This window comes from Centroberyx gerrardi, chromosome 13 (assembly GCF_048128805.1).
Source record: "Centroberyx gerrardi isolate f3 chromosome 13, fCenGer3.hap1.cur.20231027, whole genome shotgun sequence".
NCBI lineage: Eukaryota > Metazoa > Chordata > Actinopteri > Beryciformes > Berycidae > Centroberyx > Centroberyx gerrardi.
The window spans coordinates 17,702,493-17,720,803 of NC_136009.1; the positions used below are offsets into that span (position 1 = coordinate 17,702,493).

The window sequence follows — 18,311 nt, forward strand, 5'->3', positions numbered from 1 at the left end:
TAATCTAGACGGGAGAAAATGACAGTGTGAATCAATAGTTCGAGATCCGTAGAAGACAAGACACATCTGATTTTTGCAATATTTCTTAGCTGAAGAAAATAGACGCGGTGACTTCAGATTTGGTGAACTGACGTCTGTGGGACTCTTCCCAGACAGGACAGGACCTCAGACAAGGTGCAGGAGGCGTTCCGTAAACAGAGCAAGGTGTGGTTTGATATCCATAAACGGCCAGCTTCCGTCTATTCACAGCAGACCATTATCTGCGCAACAGGCGACGGGGAGGGTGAAGCCCGGAGTCTGTCCTCTTTCTGGACAGCAGACCAGCGCAACAGCAACAACAAGAAAAGACACTTTAAAACTAAGAAACTAGACAAAATGAGTATGTACGGCTCCAATTCGAGGCTGCCTACCATGGGGCAGAGAAGTAACTCGCGACCCGACCTGTCGAGCGCAAGTTTTAGGAACGACTCGGTGTTCGTCGGTGGAAACGGCTACCAAGGGGAATACCAAGGCGGGGACGGATACACCTACACCACCTTCTCCAAAACCTCCATGCACGGCGGGGGTGGGGGCGGCGGAGGGCAGAAAATGCTCATGAGCATGGGTGGGGGTGGAGGTGGTGGTGGTGGTGGAGGTGGAGGCGGAGGCGGAGGTGGAGGGACAAGGTAAGAGGTTTCAAATCACCTGTTGCTATTGAGTGAGGAGTAGCCTAATAACAGTGCGGAGTAATACCAAAAGCTTTCCTCAAAGAATGTAAAATGTGCATGAATTTGCCTTAAAATGTAGCGTTGTAAAAAAAAAAAAAAAAAAAAAAAAATACCAAAAACTATCTTATGCAGTTCATTGTAAACGTTCACATTGGTCTTCCTTACTCTTACGTGAAAAATAGGCCTAGGCTATATATCGTATTCTATGAAAAGAAAATGAGGAGACTGTACAAATATTACAGCAAAGGTATAAGTCCCCTATGTGAATGTTTAGAAAATTATAGAAATATTGTAGTGATAGCCTATATGACATACAAATACCATAAAGTGAGGTAAGGTAAGGTCACTACAAGTTCACCAATGAAGACCACAGACCCACTAAAAGTCCCTATATGAATCTTATAGAAATATTAATAATGTTCCAATTTTACATGAACGAAAAATCATTTTTCTTATAGGGTAAAACTGTTCTTTTTTTTTAAAGGCTTGGCCTGTTAAAGGTCCATTCAAATTCATCCCAGGTCATGACCTCTAAGCTAAACAAACAAGTCTGGGTTTAACTTGTCCTGATGATGTGTAGGCCTACACCTATTCCTAGTCATATTTGTATTACTCTGCATCACACAGTATTGCCTAATATTTTGAATCACAATAGAGGAAATGCTTGAGAAACTCTCCATGCACTGTACACACCCCTTGACTGTCCTCCCACTACTATCATTCATCACAATGTCATCCTCTGACATTAACTGACGTCTTTCTCTACGCACTACGAGGTTAACCTATGGCAGGTTAATACTGGAAAGTTAATGCTGTTGCAATTATTTAATTAAATGATTCAATTAAAGGGCCATTTCACACATATTCCACATCAGATACTAATTTGTCCTTTCCATGGGTGTAATTGTTTTCGCACATAGATTTTGGTTTGCTCTGCAATTCATTAGAAACTGTGTAATGTTTAGTGTTGTAATATGAATTCCTGTGAAATTCTGTTATCATTTACAAGCATTCATAACAACTTAATAACTTGTAAGATAAATTTCCCAACAGTATCGCTCAATGAGGCTTAGGGGCAAGATTATTTTTCATGAACATCAGTTCATTGCACTTTAATTGACAAGGGTTAAGATTTGTCTCATGACATCCTTCACTGGAGAATTTCACACTTAAAAGCCCTCAAACATCTTTAACCAAACAAAGCTGTGACAGACTGACACCAGATACCAGTATACGCTGAAGTGAATGCTTAAAATAAACTATCGGCTTTGTATTTTCTATACTTCATATCATATGGATGTCATAGTGCTGAAGGCTATATTATAGAATCTGATCGTTTGTTGTCTTTTCTCGTGTGTAGTGTGCAGAGTATCCAGCAGAGAGCTTTGTTCCTGAAAAGCCAGTGTCTGGAGTACATGCAGAGAGCACAGCTTATTCTCCAGAGTGTAAGTGTGACACACAGGAACATTGTCCACTCTCTGATGTCTTTGTTGTGACTTTAAAGAACAAGAATGAGAAGAATAAACATCACTGTCAGCTGGTTGTTTTGGCTGTTAAGGAGGTTGCCATTTTGTCGACTGCATAGCACACTACATTGTTGTATGGTCATCTGTTTCCATACCAGTATGATGTTGCTGTATCAAGGCAGGAAACTAACTTTTAACTAACTTTTTTTTAAGAATAGAAAAGAACTTAGAAATAATGGTTGGTTACCTGCTCAAGTGCCTGGAAAAGCAGACAAACTCATCAGCCACAGCTAAAATGTACTAGAATAGAATACGTTTAAAGTAAAGTAATTTTGTAATAAAGTGTAGGTGTAAATTTCCTGTTGTGTGTGGTATTATAGGGGGGTCCAGCCATGGAGGCAGACAAGCTGATGACCATGGCTGCGGAGACCCTGGAGCAGCTGAGGAGATGTGGCGCAGACCTACAGCACATGCGTATACCTCACGACATCTTCAGAAGGTAACAGAAGAGGCAGTGTTTGTGTGCCTGTGCAAAGTGCAGACATACGCACATGGTAGTTTGTGTACAGTCAAATTTTGTGTTTATGCATTTGAACAATCCTGGCTATAGGTACACATGGATAGGTGGGACTACGTGGGAAAAACATGCTAGTTTTTCAGGTCATAGATTCACATCTGAATCCCATGTTTACAGATGAACCAAATTGTATACAGACAGACTGGTAGCAACACTGATGAGTTAGCTGCAAGTACCGTTCAAGTACAAGCACCCGGATAGCCTGCGCTTGTCTTTTGTGTGTATATGTTATTCATTTAGCTGTACTTGCACATCTGAGCCCTTTGAAGATGGGCGCGCAATGTGCCCTTGTAAGATCACAAAGAATTTTCCCATCTGTGTCCAACTCCACAGCGTAGAACAGCTCCAGCATATGCAAGGTGCTATCCAACATTCTCTGGGTGGGATGACCCAAAGACGGAACAGAGGCAGTGCGGGCTCCATGGACGGGGGGAGGAGCTTTAATGATGCCGTGGCCTGGATTGCTCAACAGAAGGTGAGCTCTTCATACTTGGCGCCATGCTGCAACAGTATTACCTCTAAAGGTTCATGCAGTCAGTGACGACACCACCCTGGAACTCCTCCGACTCTCTCCCCTTCAGTTCTTACAACAGCAAAAACAGTATGAGTAGTTGTGTCTGCATGTGCGTGCACGCCTGTATGGGTGCTTTAGCGTGTTGCATTTGTGTGTGTGAAGGGAGAAGTGGATGCATGACACCCGCCTTATCACATATTCTGACCTGCTGTAACTGAAACCATCTGGACAAGCTGCCAAAACTTGAGCCGCAGGGTGAAAGAGGCTGAGAGAGCTACAGAAGGAGAGAAACAAAAGGAAAGAGAGACCGCAGCCATTTGAGAGAGAGGGACAGAGAGACCTTTCAAGAAGAGACCAGAGTATTTACTGATACTCAATTTGCAGTGGAGGGTCTGGGTGCGGGAGCTGAATATGCAGCAACCCAGATCCTCTTCTGTTGAGGCACTGACACACACACACACACACACACACACACACACACACACACACCCTTAGACTGATACACAGGGCAGGGAACGTAATGTAAAATTGATAATAATCTTGATACTTTGGTAACATTGTTTGCGAACTTTCATGCCAATAAAGCACATTGAAATTGAAATTGAAAATTAAGAGAGAGAGAGAGAGAGAGAGAGAGAAGGAGAAGTGACGACAAACAAGGAGCTGGGAAACCAAAAGAAAATAAGAGAAGAGGTGTGAAATCTGACACTCTCCACTGACTCAGTTGTTATGGGACATGGCAGTTTCGCTGATCTCTTACATGCTTATGGGAAACGCCCTTCCGCTCACTCTACCCCCCCCCCCCCTCCCCCGGCACACACACCCTTTCATTCTCTCACCACTCCAAGCCTCCAAGCCTCGCCCATTTAAATGTCCTCATTCACAGTTTCTCTATATCATTATATACAGTATGTATAGAAACATTTCACCCTCTATAAAGTATTGCCGTTTGTAAAAGTCCAAGTTCCCAAACCTGGAAACATAACACCCGATGACCTACTTCTCGTCCTTATCGTCTCTATGTCCTGTTTGTTTCATTTGGTCATGCACTGACTCATTGCACGCATTTCCTAAAATATTACCGATACACATCTGTCTCTGTTGTTGATCTTCCTCCACTGGACATTAGCCCTACTGCTGACAGTCTAGCTCTCTTAACAGCCATGTTGTGTGCGGTTTCAGCCAAGTAATCGTGAAGGAAGGGAGTGGTGAGAAAACAAAAGGCCAGAGAGAGAGGAGGGAAGAAAAAGGGGAGAGTACAGAGCAGGGACTGGCTGAGCTTGGTCTGCTAGCAGAGCTCTTATCAAAGCTCAGGGCTGTGAACTCTGGTTAGGGGGGAATAGTTGGAATAGTTTCCTGCTTAAGAGATAGAGACAGAGAGCGGACTCACTTAATGATTATATGCTGACACCTAGAGGACAAAGAGGGGAAAGACGTAGATTTAAAATCACTAAATCAATAGCATGCAAAACATCTACTGTTGATATTTCAAGTATCTCTTATTTGCCTCAAATATATGTGTATCGTTATGAAAACATGGTAACTCCAATTTTGGTGATTTTCATGTGTTATATTAAATTGAAAGATTACATGGTCGGAGGTGGTTGTTGAGAAAGTTCTGTGATCCTGACCTTGGGCTGATGAAAACCTTTCAAAACCCACATTGGATAAACAGAAAAATGCCTGGTCATCAATCTAAAACCAAGGCTGTTTTTAGTAGTTTCTGAAAAGTTGATATTTTGGCGATACAAGGTTTTCACCCAACAACAGCAATATATGTCCCTTGTTACAATCACGTACCATACCAATGTATATTTCCCTTTAAAGGAGGTCAATTTTGGCGTATAATTATGTGTCAAAGACCTAGTGTTTGTTTTTCAATAACATAATAAACTGTGTCTCTGCGTCATGTAGCGCCTGATTGAGACGTCTCCATGGGGGGAGGACTCAGACACCATTGAGCAGCAGATCATGAGCCACAACAAATACCACAGCTCCATCCAAAGGAGCCAGGAAGTGGACCGTGCCCGGGACGATTTGGTGAGGGGCTTTTATCTACCTTTTTTGACTTTGTAGTATCATTTTAGAATCCTTCCAACTGATTCGCCTATATTTTGTAGCTCTCTTTGGTTGCTCTTTTGAGATTGTTGCAGCCTAATGTGAATAATAGCTACAAAAGTCCAATATTTTTCCATCCTTCCTCAGCAATATTTATTCAATGCAAACTGAGCACAAAAAACATCTTTTCTTTAGAACATGAGGGGTGACAAGTCCAACCTCCATGCTCTGGAACAAGAATGGGACAGCCTGCAGGTAGAACTCTACAAAACAAACACAACATTCAGACAAAACACAACTATTTTGTCCGTTTGTCAAAATCGGCAACGTTATTCATTATTATTATTGTTAATTCATTATCATCTTCATTCATTTACCTTGTTTGTCCCTCAGAAAATGTCCCACAGTCGTGTGAGTCAGCTGCGTGAGCTTCAGAGCATCATCGAGGAGATCTCCCGCGGCATTATGTGGGTGAACGAGAAGGAGGAGGAGGAGCTCGTCTTCGACTGGGGAGACAAGAACATCGACGACTATGTCCCCAAGAAGCAGGAGAGCTACTCAGTAAGGATCTCAGGCTGAACTCTTCCTTTTTTACCCTGGTGGGATGTTTCTGTCTCAGTTGATGGGTGTGACTACAGTTGAAGATTTGATAAGATGTGTTTTGTTTTTATTGTGATGAATGAAAACCTTAGTTACAAATGTTCTGTTCTCCTTGTAGAGGCTGATGAGGGACCTGGAGGAGAAGGAGAAGGAGCTGAACAAGCTGAAGGTGAAAGTAGATGGCCTCCTGAACAACAACCATCCTGCCTCAGACAAGATTGAGGTGAGGATTTTTCTGATTTGTGCAATATTTAAATGGTAATGGTGGGCTAATATGGTGAGGATGTGTTTTGTACTGATGGCTGTGCTTGCTTCCTTAGGCCTACATGGACACCTTACAGACCCAGTGGAGCTGGCTGCTCCAGATCACCAAGTGTATCCATGTCCATTTGAAGGAGAATGCTGCCTACAGCCAGGTAAATATACTTATCTCTCTCTCTCTCTCTCTCTCTCTCTCTCTCTCTCTCTCTCTCTCTCTCTCTCTCTCTCTCTCTCTCTCTCTCTCTCACGCACACACATAGATGCAGCTAACATAAGATAAGATAAGATGCACTTTATTGATTGAGCTGTAGAGTTTATTGGACTTCTACAATCAAGTATGTTAATATGAATGTGAATATTGATCACATCTTTTTGTTCTCATCTCCAGTTTTTCAAGGAGGCCAATGAAACCTATGGGAAGCTGCAGAAGCAACACGAGTACATCCGTAGCAAGTTCACCTGCGACAAGAAGACCCCACTGGATAACCTCACTGAACTCCTCAAAAACCTGGAGGTATCATTATGCGCTATCAAGTCCTGTGCATGATACTATCCTGCAGCTATGGAATTAAGATAAAACACACATAAAAAACATTTTGTTCTGTTGAATGACACTGCTCTTGTAAATCATTTGCTGGTAAACTGGTTAGGTCAGTTAGTGAGACTCATAAAGTATGGCATGTAATTAACAAATGGGAACACTACTGCATGTCTGCATTTTTCCATATACATCCCATGGATATGTTGTAGAGCTGTGCACTTTGAATGAACAAGGGGAAGTTTAACCTCACACAGAAAAATCAATGACTTCTGAAAGCCGCATGGTTTACAACCCACATCTGATCTTTGTGTGTTTACAGAAAGAAAAGGAGAGAATCATGGAGAATAAGAGGCAGGTCCAAAGTCTGGTCAACAAGTCCAAGGGCATTGTCAGGCTGAAGCCTCGCAACCCTGAGGAGAAGAGCAGCAGCCCGGTCATAGTCCAGGCCTTGTGTGACTTTAAACAAGACCAGGTAAGATGCACGCACACACAAAAACACACACACACACACACACACTCACTGGAAAGAGACTCAGATGTACATACACAAACATATACTAACACAGCACAGGGTTTGAAGTGAAAGCTCAGAAATATAATTCAGTGTTTCCTCTGTGTGTGTTTTGTTTGTGTTTCAGAAAGGGATTTTCAAAGGGAATGAGGGCATCCTGAAGGACAACTCCCAGCGGAGCAAGTGGCTTGTGACGGGACCTGGAGGTCTGGACATGCTGATTCCCTCTGTGTGTCTGCTCATCCCCCCACCAAACCCACTCAGCATTGGACTCGCCAACAAGTAAGATGCACTCAGCCAATGTAGAAAGGACTCCTTCTTTTGTTTGATAAAACATACAAGAATCTAGGTCACTGTGGAAATCCTTTGCAGTTATTTGTCAGTAAGGCCAGGGGATTTATTTTTATTCTTTCAAAATTTGAATGTTAAATGTATATATTGTATATTGACATGTAACATTCAAAATGAAGTAGATACATAGACACTCACACACATACATACACGCTGAAGTACTCAATTCTGCTGTCTAGACACTTAGTCATCGTGTCCTTTTGGATTGTGGTTTCCCCTATACCAAGGCAGCACAAAGTGAGACATACTGTAGCATGCATAGTAGCTTTCAGAGTTACTGATGACTCATGGTGTTTCCCAGGAATGAGCAGTATTACGAAGCCATCATGGGCATCTGGAACCAGCTTTACATCAACATCAAGAGTCTCATCTCCTGGCAGTATTGTGTCAAAGACATCAGTCACATCAACTCACTCACTCTCAATATGGTAAGATATCACAAAGACAGCAGTTTGTCATACATTCTTACTTTTGCTTTTAAAAATTCTCATACATAGCCTATGTTTTCATACCAGATGCAAAATTGAATTAGATCTCAATTTCCATTTTATCTTTATTAAATTGTTCTGGAAGAACTAGGTCTCTCCCTTTTTCCACTCACCTCATGTTCCATAACCTGACCCCTCTCGCTGTAGCTGTCCAAGATGCGTCCTGAGGAGTACCGCAGCATCATTAAAAGACTGGAGACTCACTACCAGGAGTTCCTGCGCACCAGCCAAGGCTCTGATATGTTTGGGGAGGAGGAGAAGAAAAACTTCCAGGGCCAGTTTGCTGGAGCCCAGAACCACTATGATACACTGGTTATCCAGCTGCCTACTTACAGTGAGTGTAACAAGACTGTACCTTATCCATGGATTGTCAGTGCTAAATTTAATTAGATTGAAGTAGACACAATGAATTGTTTTTGAGTCCAGTTAACAAGCAAAAAAAAATATTTTCTGATTTTACCTTCAAATTCTCCTTCATTTCATCAATAGCTCCCACTAAAGTGGTTGAGGTGAAGACTGAGCCCCCAAAACAGGAGCCCATCAAGACTGCCCCACCCAGCTCTGTCCTCAGCCTTACCCTGCTCAGTGACCTGCAGGCACTCCGACGCAGGCTGGAGCTGGCTGAGTCCGGTCTCACTAATCATCTCCACATTCCCCTGGGGGACAACAGCTTACACGAGTGCTCACAGCACATCCAGAATTTGCAGGTATATAACTGCTCTTAAAGGATAATTCTGGCCACAGTGAATGAATTTCCAGCGTGCCCTCTCTCCCTTCTAAAAATTCCTGTGGATTTTTGCATGCTATTGTCAGAGAAAAAGTTATCATGTGACTTATTTCCATTCCTAATAAAAATCTTGTGTCTTATCTGCTTCGAGACCCGTTTCGAAATTTTGAAAATATAGGTAAAATGTAGTAAGGGGGAAATCTATGAAATCCCTCTGCCTACAGGTTACAAAAAAAAGACAGTAAATTAATAAAGGAGAGAGGGCACTTTGGAAAATGGGTATAACATTCACTATGGCTGGAATTATTCTTTAACAAAGCATCAGTGTTCATTTAATCATCTGACAGAACTCAAAGTAATGATTCTTGTCCCAGCTTTATTCGATTAGTAACTGCAAAAAACAAAAAAAACGAAAACTTTAAAGGCCTTTTTCTATTTACTGTTTCATATACGAAGGGAAACATTTGATTCTGCTAAATTGACCTTAATAATTTTTCCTGATATTGATGTCCAGATCGTGCACCAAGATTTGGACTCTATGTATGATGAGTACCTGCGCCTGAGAGAGAGGATTATAAAGCAGCTGGAAGGGATCCCTGCAGACTCCCAGCAAGCCAAGTTCCTCCGCTCTGAACTGGACCTCATCAACCAAAAAATAGGAGGCCTGCAGGGCCTGTCCTCAGCTTACCTTCAGAGGTACAATATTTAGTATAGTCTCATCACATCTTTACTTACTCCACAGTGTTTGAGTAAATTCTGTACAAGATAACCTGGCATTATGATATTTTACCCTGTGACCTGAACCTGTGACAATGTCCAGCTATACTGATTTTATGTTATAAGATCACTTTTCATCTCATTCACAGTAGTGACTGGCATCCACAAGAAGATGTGTATTTAATGTAATTATTGTGTGTCTTGATAACAGACTGTCCGCCCTAAAAGCCTTGCTCCAGAGCCTCCTCCATGCTGAGGATGTTGTCAAGGTCCACGAGGCCCGGCTGACAGAGAAGGACACCACCTCTCTGGACCTCCGTGAGGTGGAAAACTATCGGAGCACACTGAAGGTCTGACACACTTTCCATATTTAGTTTATACAGCATTCTCTGGCTAGGTAATTGTCAGATTCGTCAGAAACTGTGTACATAACTAGTAGTAAATTAGCAAAGTATAAGTACCTATAAATCAGGTGTTATATGTTTGTCATTGAAAGCGTGTAGGTTTATTCATTTTCTCTATTGGCTTTACAGCAAATGAAGAGTGATCTGGAGCAAAAGAGAGACCTGCTGATGTCTATGGAGTCCGACCTGGCCAAAGCAGTGCACTGGAATGGTCAGATCTCCCAGCCCTTCCACAAGTGTGATGTGGACTTGTCCAAGTACTCAGACCTGGTGGGTCAGATGTCTGACCGTTGGCGCCGCATCCAAACCCAGATTGATAACAGGTATGGTCATATCTCTATCTATATCATTGATATTTTCATCTTGATACCTACGTATCTCTCTATATACTATATTCCTTATTGCCAGTAGCAATACTAAAAATATCTCTCCATCCCTTTCCTCTTCCTCCCACTCTTTCCTCCTCAGAGTGTGGGACCTGGAGAAGCAGGAGAAACAGCTGAAACATTATCAGCAGACCAGCACTTCCCTGGAAGGGTGGATAGACAATGCCAGGAAGCGCCAGGATAGCCTACAGACGACCAAGCTCAGTGACATCCAGACCCTCATGGATCACCTCAACCAACAGAAGGCATGTTTTTCTTTTAAGTCAACAACATCATGGAAACAAATATGCTTGAACTGAACTGATTTGATTTTCAATTGAAAATGCCCACCATCTACACTTTAGTTGGTATGCTCTCAGCCATGAGAGCATATCAGGTCCAGGTGTGTGCATATAACAATAGAATACACTAAAACTGACTTTTAGGATGCTTTTCTGCAAAAGTAGACCTTTTTCTTAAAGTTTTCCATATTTTTCACAGTTGATACATTAGGTCTATGAGCCCTCAAGATCAAGGACAAAACAATCCTAAGACATCAAGAAATTGTGTTAGATGGGTGAAAGAAAAAATTCTTAAAGAAATATGAAAAAAGAAAAATTGGATTTTCCTTTATCTTGAGAGCCAGTGACTCAAAACTAACCTAAAAATTAAAACACTTAGGAAAGTTTTGAAAAATAAAATTCTTCTCATAGAGTAACAGCTTATAATGTAATTCGAATTCCATTCTAAGAAGTTAATGGCTGTCTGAGAAGAAGCACTACTGGATAACCTGATATCAGATTGGATCAGTGAATTTAATGGCCTTCTGCTTACTGGACAGGCACTTCACACTGAAATCAAAGGAAAGAAGGAGAAAGTAGAGGATGTGCAGAAGGATGCAGACACCTGTGCTGCCTCCATAAAGGTTGGTGTAATACTAGTAACTTAATGTGATCAGTTTTCTTATAACTGTCAGGATAAAATATTTCCATACACATTAGCAGGCACGTAGACACAATAAAGTAGGCTACAATCCAAAAACATTAAGCACATATTGTATTGTGTGTTTTCAGGACTATGAGCTGCAGCTGGCCTCCTACAGTGCAGGTCTGGAGACTCTGCTTAATATCCCTATCAAGAGAACTATGCTGCAGTCCCCTGCTACTGTGGTCAGAGAGGAGGTAAGGGCTCTGGCAAATGTTGTCATTTAAACATCTCATTGTTATGTAATTAACATCTGAGCTTTTGGCTTCAATATTCATTTACTAATTGTAACCTCATTAGGCGGCTGACCTCCAGTCCCGCTACATTGAGCTGCTTACCCGCTCCAGTGACTACTACAAGTTCCTAGGGGAGATGCTAAAGAGCATGGAAGAGCTGAAGGTAACTATTGGGTTTGTATCATGCAGTGTAAGACATGCATGTCTATGTATGCCTGTTATTCATAGTATTCCCATAATGTCACATGCATTTCCTACCAATATGGCACTTTACAATACACACAGCTCATTGGCTGTGGCTGTCATTTGATTGTAATCACCTGTCAATTTATTATAATCACCTGTTATTTTCCTACCACGATGGCCGTGTGGTGATGTAACAGAATACTATGAATATTCACTAGGTAAAATAATGATAACATACATAATATGTTATCATTAAGGAAGAGACACATAAGATGAATTAACCTGTATGTTTGTATGGAAATATGAAAGTAGGTGACATAAAATACCTTCTTAATTTTGTGCGTTTCATTGTTTTCTTCAGATCAGGAACACCAAGATTGAGATGCTGGAGGAGGAACTGAGGCGTCTGAAGGAAGACTACCAGGATCGTAACCAGAAGAACCAATCTTTGGAGGATGCTCTAGCCCGCTACAAGCTAGAGCTCACTGAATCAAAAGAGCAGCTCATTTCTATGGAGGAAGTGAAAAGAACCACGGCAATTCAGGCTACCGCTGCTAGGGACAGCCTGGACAGCACAAGCAGCCAACTGAAAGACCTTAATGACAAGCTGGCCCGCATTACATACCAGCTGGATGAAGAAAAGAGGAAGAGAAGGCTGGCAGAGGAACGCTACACCAGCCAGCAAGAAGAGTATGAGGCGGCCGTTCGGCGCAGGCATAAAGAACTTGAAGAGCTCAACTGGACAAAGATTGATTTGGAGAAGGCTGTGAAGGACAAGCAACATGAACTGGAAAGGCTGAAGATACTGCTAGAGGAGGAGGCGACACGTCGGCGTGGAGTCGAGTCAGAGATCTCAAAGGTAAGAACACAGTGCAACCAGGAGATTAATCAGCTTAAGCAGACATACGAGACAGAGATCCACGTTACCAAGACCACTGTCCTGAAGGCTTCACAACAGAGAGAAGAAGACACAGCAGAACTGAAACTGCATTGTGACAGACTCACTGCTGAGAAGAGAGATCTAGAGGAGGAGCTGAGGAGATTGAGGCTGTCTGTAGCCCACACAGATGAGCAGAGGAGCAGGGCAGAGGAAGAGGCCCACCAGCAGAGGGCCTCAGTGACAGAAGAGACCAGGAGGCGCAGTGAGCTAGAGGTGCAGCTGAGAACCCTAGTGCAGCAGAGAGGAGAGGATGACCTCAGGCTGAAGGAGGCCACCAAGAACAACCAGGAGAAGACCAGGCAAATCAGCCTGCTTACACACAACCTGGAGGAGGAGGGGAAGAGGAGGAGAGCTCTGGAAGTGGAAATCAGTCATCTGAAACAGACTCAGGCAGAGCTGCATACAAAAAACACCTCCTATCTGGAGGCAATCAACAAACTTAAAGTGTCTGAGCAAGAGATCCGCATCACCCGAGTGGAGCTGGAGAAACAGAGTAGTGAGAAGACCAAGGCTGAGCAGAGTGCTGCCAGGCTACAGAGCCGTATCCGGGAACTGCAGTGCTCTCTGGATGGGATGGAAGCCGAGTTGGAGAAGCAGAAGAAGGCAACCCAGGAGGAGTTCACACGCAGGAAGAGAATGGAATCTGAGCTAGAGAGGATGACACATACCTGCAGAGAGCACACGAGCACCATTAACACCCTGAAGGCTATGCAGGCAGAGGTTTCCACCTCTGGGAGGAAGTATGAGCAGGACCTCAGGGCCCTCCAAGAGGCCCTGGACAAGAGCCTGAGGGACCATAAGGTCACCATGGAGCAATTGTCCCAGGTGACAACCGAGCTGAAGACACTGAAACAACAGCTCATGCAGGAACAGGCCCGGGTCCGTGAGGTTAACCTCCGTAACGAGAGCCTGTATAAGACCATTGAGGAGAAGAGCCGCCTACTTAATGAAAACACTGTAGAGATTGAGAAGCTGAAGAGTCTGACACAGAACCTGACAAAGGAGAGATTGAGGCTGGAAGAGGAGCTGAGGGCAATTAGGCAGGAGAGAGATGAGCTGAAGCTGAGCAGGGACAGTGTGGATGGAGAGAGTGCATCTCAGATCTCAGCCTTGCATGTCCAACTCCAGAGCAGTGGCAAGAGGACATTGGAACTCCAGGCTCTCATCAGTGACCTGACCAAGGAGAGAGAAAAGCTTAAGTCGGAAATAGACAAAATCCAAAAGCAATCCATTGAGGTATTTTTGATTGCTCTGAGGGATCAGCTCCGCATAATGCAACTAATTCCACATTTTTGCTGCCTTTGCATGAATGGAATAGAGTGAAATCATGGAATTATCTTATGATTTTAGATGACAATGTTCATTAAGTGACCTTTATTTTAAGGGTTTTGCATGAGATGATTAAATTGCTTGCACTCTTTTAATAACAGTATGCATTTCATTCACCGCACACATATTGTAACTAAATTAAACTTATATACTAACTGATTTGAATCAACATGATGTACATATATCACATACATATGTACATATGGATGATATGTGTCTTTACATATCAATGGATTCCAACAATATAACAATATTAACAACTGAGGGATATTCCTGGAAGACTTTGCTAGTCATCACAACATTATTTAAGGAAGAGAAGCAGTGGTTTGTGACATTGCAAATTAAATTATGTAAATATTGTTGACAATTTCATGAATTAGTAAGCTCTTAAAACACGCTGCTAAGCAGAAACACATCTGCATTCATCAGATTAATTTGTTACAATTTGTGTGGCTTTTTGCTTTTTACATCGAATGTTGGTATTTTTGTTTAGATGTAAGAATGTGTTTTCTTATGTCTCCCCAGACATCCATGATGGTGCACGAGTCCCAAAGCCAATACAGTGAGCTGCTGCTGGAGAAGGACAGCATACTGACCAAGCTCAAACTGTTGGAGCAGGACAAGAACCGCCAGCAACGCCTAGAAGAGGAGCTCACCCGCCTCAAGCTCTCACTAGAGTCTGAGCTACGCAACAAACAGCGCCTGCAGGATGAGAACAATGCCATCCGCAAGGATTTCACCTACATGAAGAGCCAATATGAGCTGAAAGAGAGCCAGATGAGGCAATGTGACTCAGACAGGGACAAGGGTGATCGAGAAAGGAGCTCCCTGAAGAGTGAGGTGGAGAGGCTCATGAGGGAGTTGAGGAGTGTTGAGGAGAGGTACAAGAGCCGACTGCTGAGCTCTGAGACGGAGGTGTCAGACCTGGCTCTCAAGAGAGATGCCCTAGAGAGAGAGATAAAGAGGTTGCAGCAGAGACCTGACACAATGAGCAGGCAGAGCCAGACAGAGGAGAAGATCCCAACGGTAGATCCTTCCAAGCTGTTATTTGATGGGGTGCGCCGTAAAGTAACAGCCCACCAGCTGTGTGACTGTGGTATAATCAGTAAAAACACCCTAGACCAGCTCCTAAAGGGAAAGAAGACAGTGGAGGAGGTTACTGTAGACATCCAGCTTAGTCTAAAGGGTACTGGCATCATTGCTGGCATGACAAGAGGTTCCCTGGCCAAAATGCCATTCACTGAAGCCAAAAACAAGGACCTCCTCAGCCCAGAAAGCGCCCTCATGCTGCTGGAAGCCCAAGCTGCAACAGGCTATATTGTGGACCCCGCATTCAATGAGAAGATGCCTGTGGATACTGCCTGTTCCAGGGGAATTGTAGACACAGAAGACAGAGACACCTTGGTGATGGCTGAAGCAGCTAGCACAGGCTTTAAAGATCCATACACTGGCAAAGTGTTGTCTGTGGGTCAGGCTCTGAAACAGGGTCGCATAGACAAGGAGACAACCATCCGCTTGCTCCAGGCCCAGGAGTCTGTTGGAGGAATCTTGGACCCTGTTCTGAGTGTGTTCCTGCCCAAAGATCTGGCCTTGGACCGCAACCTTATAGATGAGGAGCTCTACAGGGCTTTGAACAAGAAACCCACCTGTTACCTGGATCCAGTGACAGGGGAGAAGATAAGCTATAGTGACCTTAAGTTGAAATGTACAATGGAACCTGTATCTGGCCTGCTCCTGCTCCCTGGCCCAGAAAAGCCCATGACAGTAAAGGGCCTCCGTGGTGAAGTCTCCATTACAGAGCTAGTCGATGCCAAACTGCTGGATGAAACTGACTTGCAGAAGCTCAACCAGGGCAAGCTCACTAGCAAAGATATTGAAGACAAGCTCAAGACCTATCTGTATGGCTCAAACTGTATTGCAGGGATCTATGATGAGGCCAATGACCGAACCATGCCCTTCTATCAGGCAATGAAGGATGGTCTGCTCATGAGAGGAACCACGCTGGAGCTCCTTGAGGCCCAAGCTGCCTCTGGCTTCATGATTGACCCAGTCAACAATGTCTTCCTGACAGTGGAGGAGGCTGCAAAGAGAGGCCTGGTAGGTAAAGAGTTTAAGAATAAGCTGCTGTCTGCAGAGAAAGCAGTTACTGGATACAGAGACCCATCCACTGGAAAGACCATCTCCCTTTTCCAGGCCATTGAGAAAGATTTAATTGAGAAAGGCCATGGGATCCGTTTGTTGGAGGCCCAAATTGCCAGTGGTGGGATAATTGACCCCAAAGAGAGCCACCGTATTGATGTGGATGTTGCCTATAATAGGGGCTATTTTGATGAGGAGATGAATGAGATCCTAACTTATGAAGGAGATGACACTAAAGGCTTCTTTGACCCAAACACCAAGGAGAACCTGACATATCTTCAACTGAAGGATAGGTGCATCAAAGATCCCAGAACAGGCCTAGTGCTCCTGCCACTGAAAGACAAGACAAAGCCCCAGAAGTCTCAGGAGAGCCGGACCAATGTCCTTCGCAAGAGGCGGGTGGTGATTGTTGACCCAGACACTGGGCTGGAGATGTCGGTGAGGGAGGCCTATCACCGAGAGCTAATTGACTATGACACCTTCCTGGACTTGTCAGAGCAGGAGTGCGAGTGGGAGGAAATAACCGTCAAGGGGTCAGATGGCTCTACACGCTTGGTGGTGGTGGATAGGAAAACAGGAACTCAGTATGACATCCAGGACTCCCTGGACCGTGGTATGATTGACCAAAAATCTTTGGACCAGTACCGTGCTGGAACACTAACCCTGACCCAGTTTGCTGACCTCATTACCAGCAGAGCCAGCAGCACTGAGATGACCATTACAGCCAGCAATGTTGATGATATGGTCACCTGTAGCAGCCCCACCCAGGCAGCCCCATCCTCTCCTACCGTTCGTAAACGCTTCAACAGCATTTCTATCACCCTCTCTCCACCTGAGATGTTTGATGACCAGAGCCCTGTGGCAGCCATCTTTGACACAGAGACATTGGAGAAGATAACTATTCCAGAGGGGCTCCGAAGAGGCATAGTTGATACTATTACAGCACAGAGGATGCTGGAGGCCCAGGCATGCACAGGGGGCATTATCAACCCTGCCAGTGGCGAGAGACTGTCTCTGCAGGATGCCGTCCATCAGAGCATCATTGACGAGGACATGGCCTCTAAGCTGAAACCTGCCCAGAAAGCCTATATGGGTTTTGAGGATGTGAAGACTAAGAGAAAGATGTCAGCAGCAGAGGCAATGAAGGAGAAATGGCTGCCTTATGAGGCTGGCCAGAGATTTTTGGAGTTTCAGTACCTGACAGGGGGTCTGCTAGAGCCTGGCACCGGGCATCGCACCACCATCGAAGAGGCCATCCGCAAGGGTTGGCTAGATGGCCGAGGGGCCCAGAAGCTTCAGGATGTTCGGAACCACCAGAAGAACCTGACCTGTCCCAAGACTAAACTGAAGATCTCATACAAGGAAGCCATGGATAGCTGCATGGTGGAGGAAAGTAATGGTATGAAGATGCTGCAGGCTTCCTCTATGTCCACCAAGGGAATCAGCAGCCCTTACAATGTCTCTAACCCAGGCTCTCGCTCTGGGTCCAGGGCTGGCTCTCGGGCCAGCTCCAGGAGTGGATCCCGTAGAGGCAGCGTGGATTACTCTTCTACTTACAGCTATAGCTTCTCTTCCAGCAGTAACACCTACAGTGCCGACACTCACTGAATACAAAGCATAGAGAAAGAATGGAACTAGGCTAGCTGGTTGTTACTAGTAGTTCCTATGCAATATGAGTATATTTTTCAAAGATTTGCTTATCTCATAGGCTTTCTAGCTACCTGCTGTTGGGAATAAAGGTCAGGTAGCAATTTTGAATTTATTAAGTTTTCTTATTAATTCTGAATTCATTTAACTGCTTTGCTTGTTTTCAATTTTGGTGATTTGGTGTTTCAATATTCAACTTTTTATGCAGAATATAATTCCTGCTGTTGTAATGCATAAATGCTGAATTTAATTCATTTTCGTAGATCATTGTAAGATTGTTTTTTTTTTAGAATGTATCATTTTATTTTAAGGGTGCTTGTTGACCTTATCTTCAAACATGCCCTCAGAACCCATTATACCGTTTTGTATTTCTCAGTTGATTGCAATTTGGCTGATGTTTTGTAGTAATTCTTAGAAGGACATCTTTTTTTGTTAATTGCAAATGCTGAAGACTGGCTTAAAATACTGACATAACAAAGCAATGATCCATTATGAAAATGCCTTGCCACCAAGAAAATGTTCTTCACAAGTGATGGAAAATAAATAAAGTTTTATTAATGACA

At 43.7% G+C, this 18,311-nt stretch overlaps 1 protein-coding gene across 3 annotated transcripts; it reads left to right on the forward strand.

Annotated features, from left to right (window-relative positions):
- The first annotated feature begins 252 nt into the window (after positions 1 to 252).
- dspa (desmoplakin a) lies at positions 253 to 18,311 on the forward strand. 3 transcript variants are annotated; one of them, XM_078287749.1, is made up of 25 exons: positions 253 to 622; positions 1,036 to 1,039; positions 2,068 to 2,152; positions 2,554 to 2,672; positions 3,084 to 3,225; positions 5,179 to 5,304; positions 5,518 to 5,577; positions 5,716 to 5,883; positions 6,041 to 6,145; positions 6,243 to 6,338; positions 6,572 to 6,697; positions 7,044 to 7,196; positions 7,363 to 7,517; positions 7,888 to 8,014; positions 8,222 to 8,408; positions 8,564 to 8,781; positions 9,316 to 9,497; positions 9,730 to 9,868; positions 10,052 to 10,245; positions 10,391 to 10,553; positions 11,129 to 11,212; positions 11,361 to 11,468; positions 11,572 to 11,670; positions 12,055 to 13,869; positions 14,488 to 18,311. In XM_078287749.1, the coding sequence occupies exons 1-25, from the start codon at positions 376 to 378 to the stop codon at positions 17,707 to 17,709; spliced, it is 8,124 nt and encodes a 2,707-aa protein (XP_078143875.1). In that variant the 5' UTR covers positions 253 to 375; the 3' UTR covers positions 17,710 to 18,311. The 3 variants fall into 3 exon arrangements, with proteins under 3 accessions (XP_078143875.1, XP_071773138.2, XP_071773140.2); XM_071917037.2 differs by lacking the exon at positions 1,036 to 1,039 and having other exon boundaries at positions 618 to 665; XM_071917039.2 differs by lacking the exon at positions 1,036 to 1,039 and having other exon boundaries at positions 618 to 665; positions 12,055 to 12,552.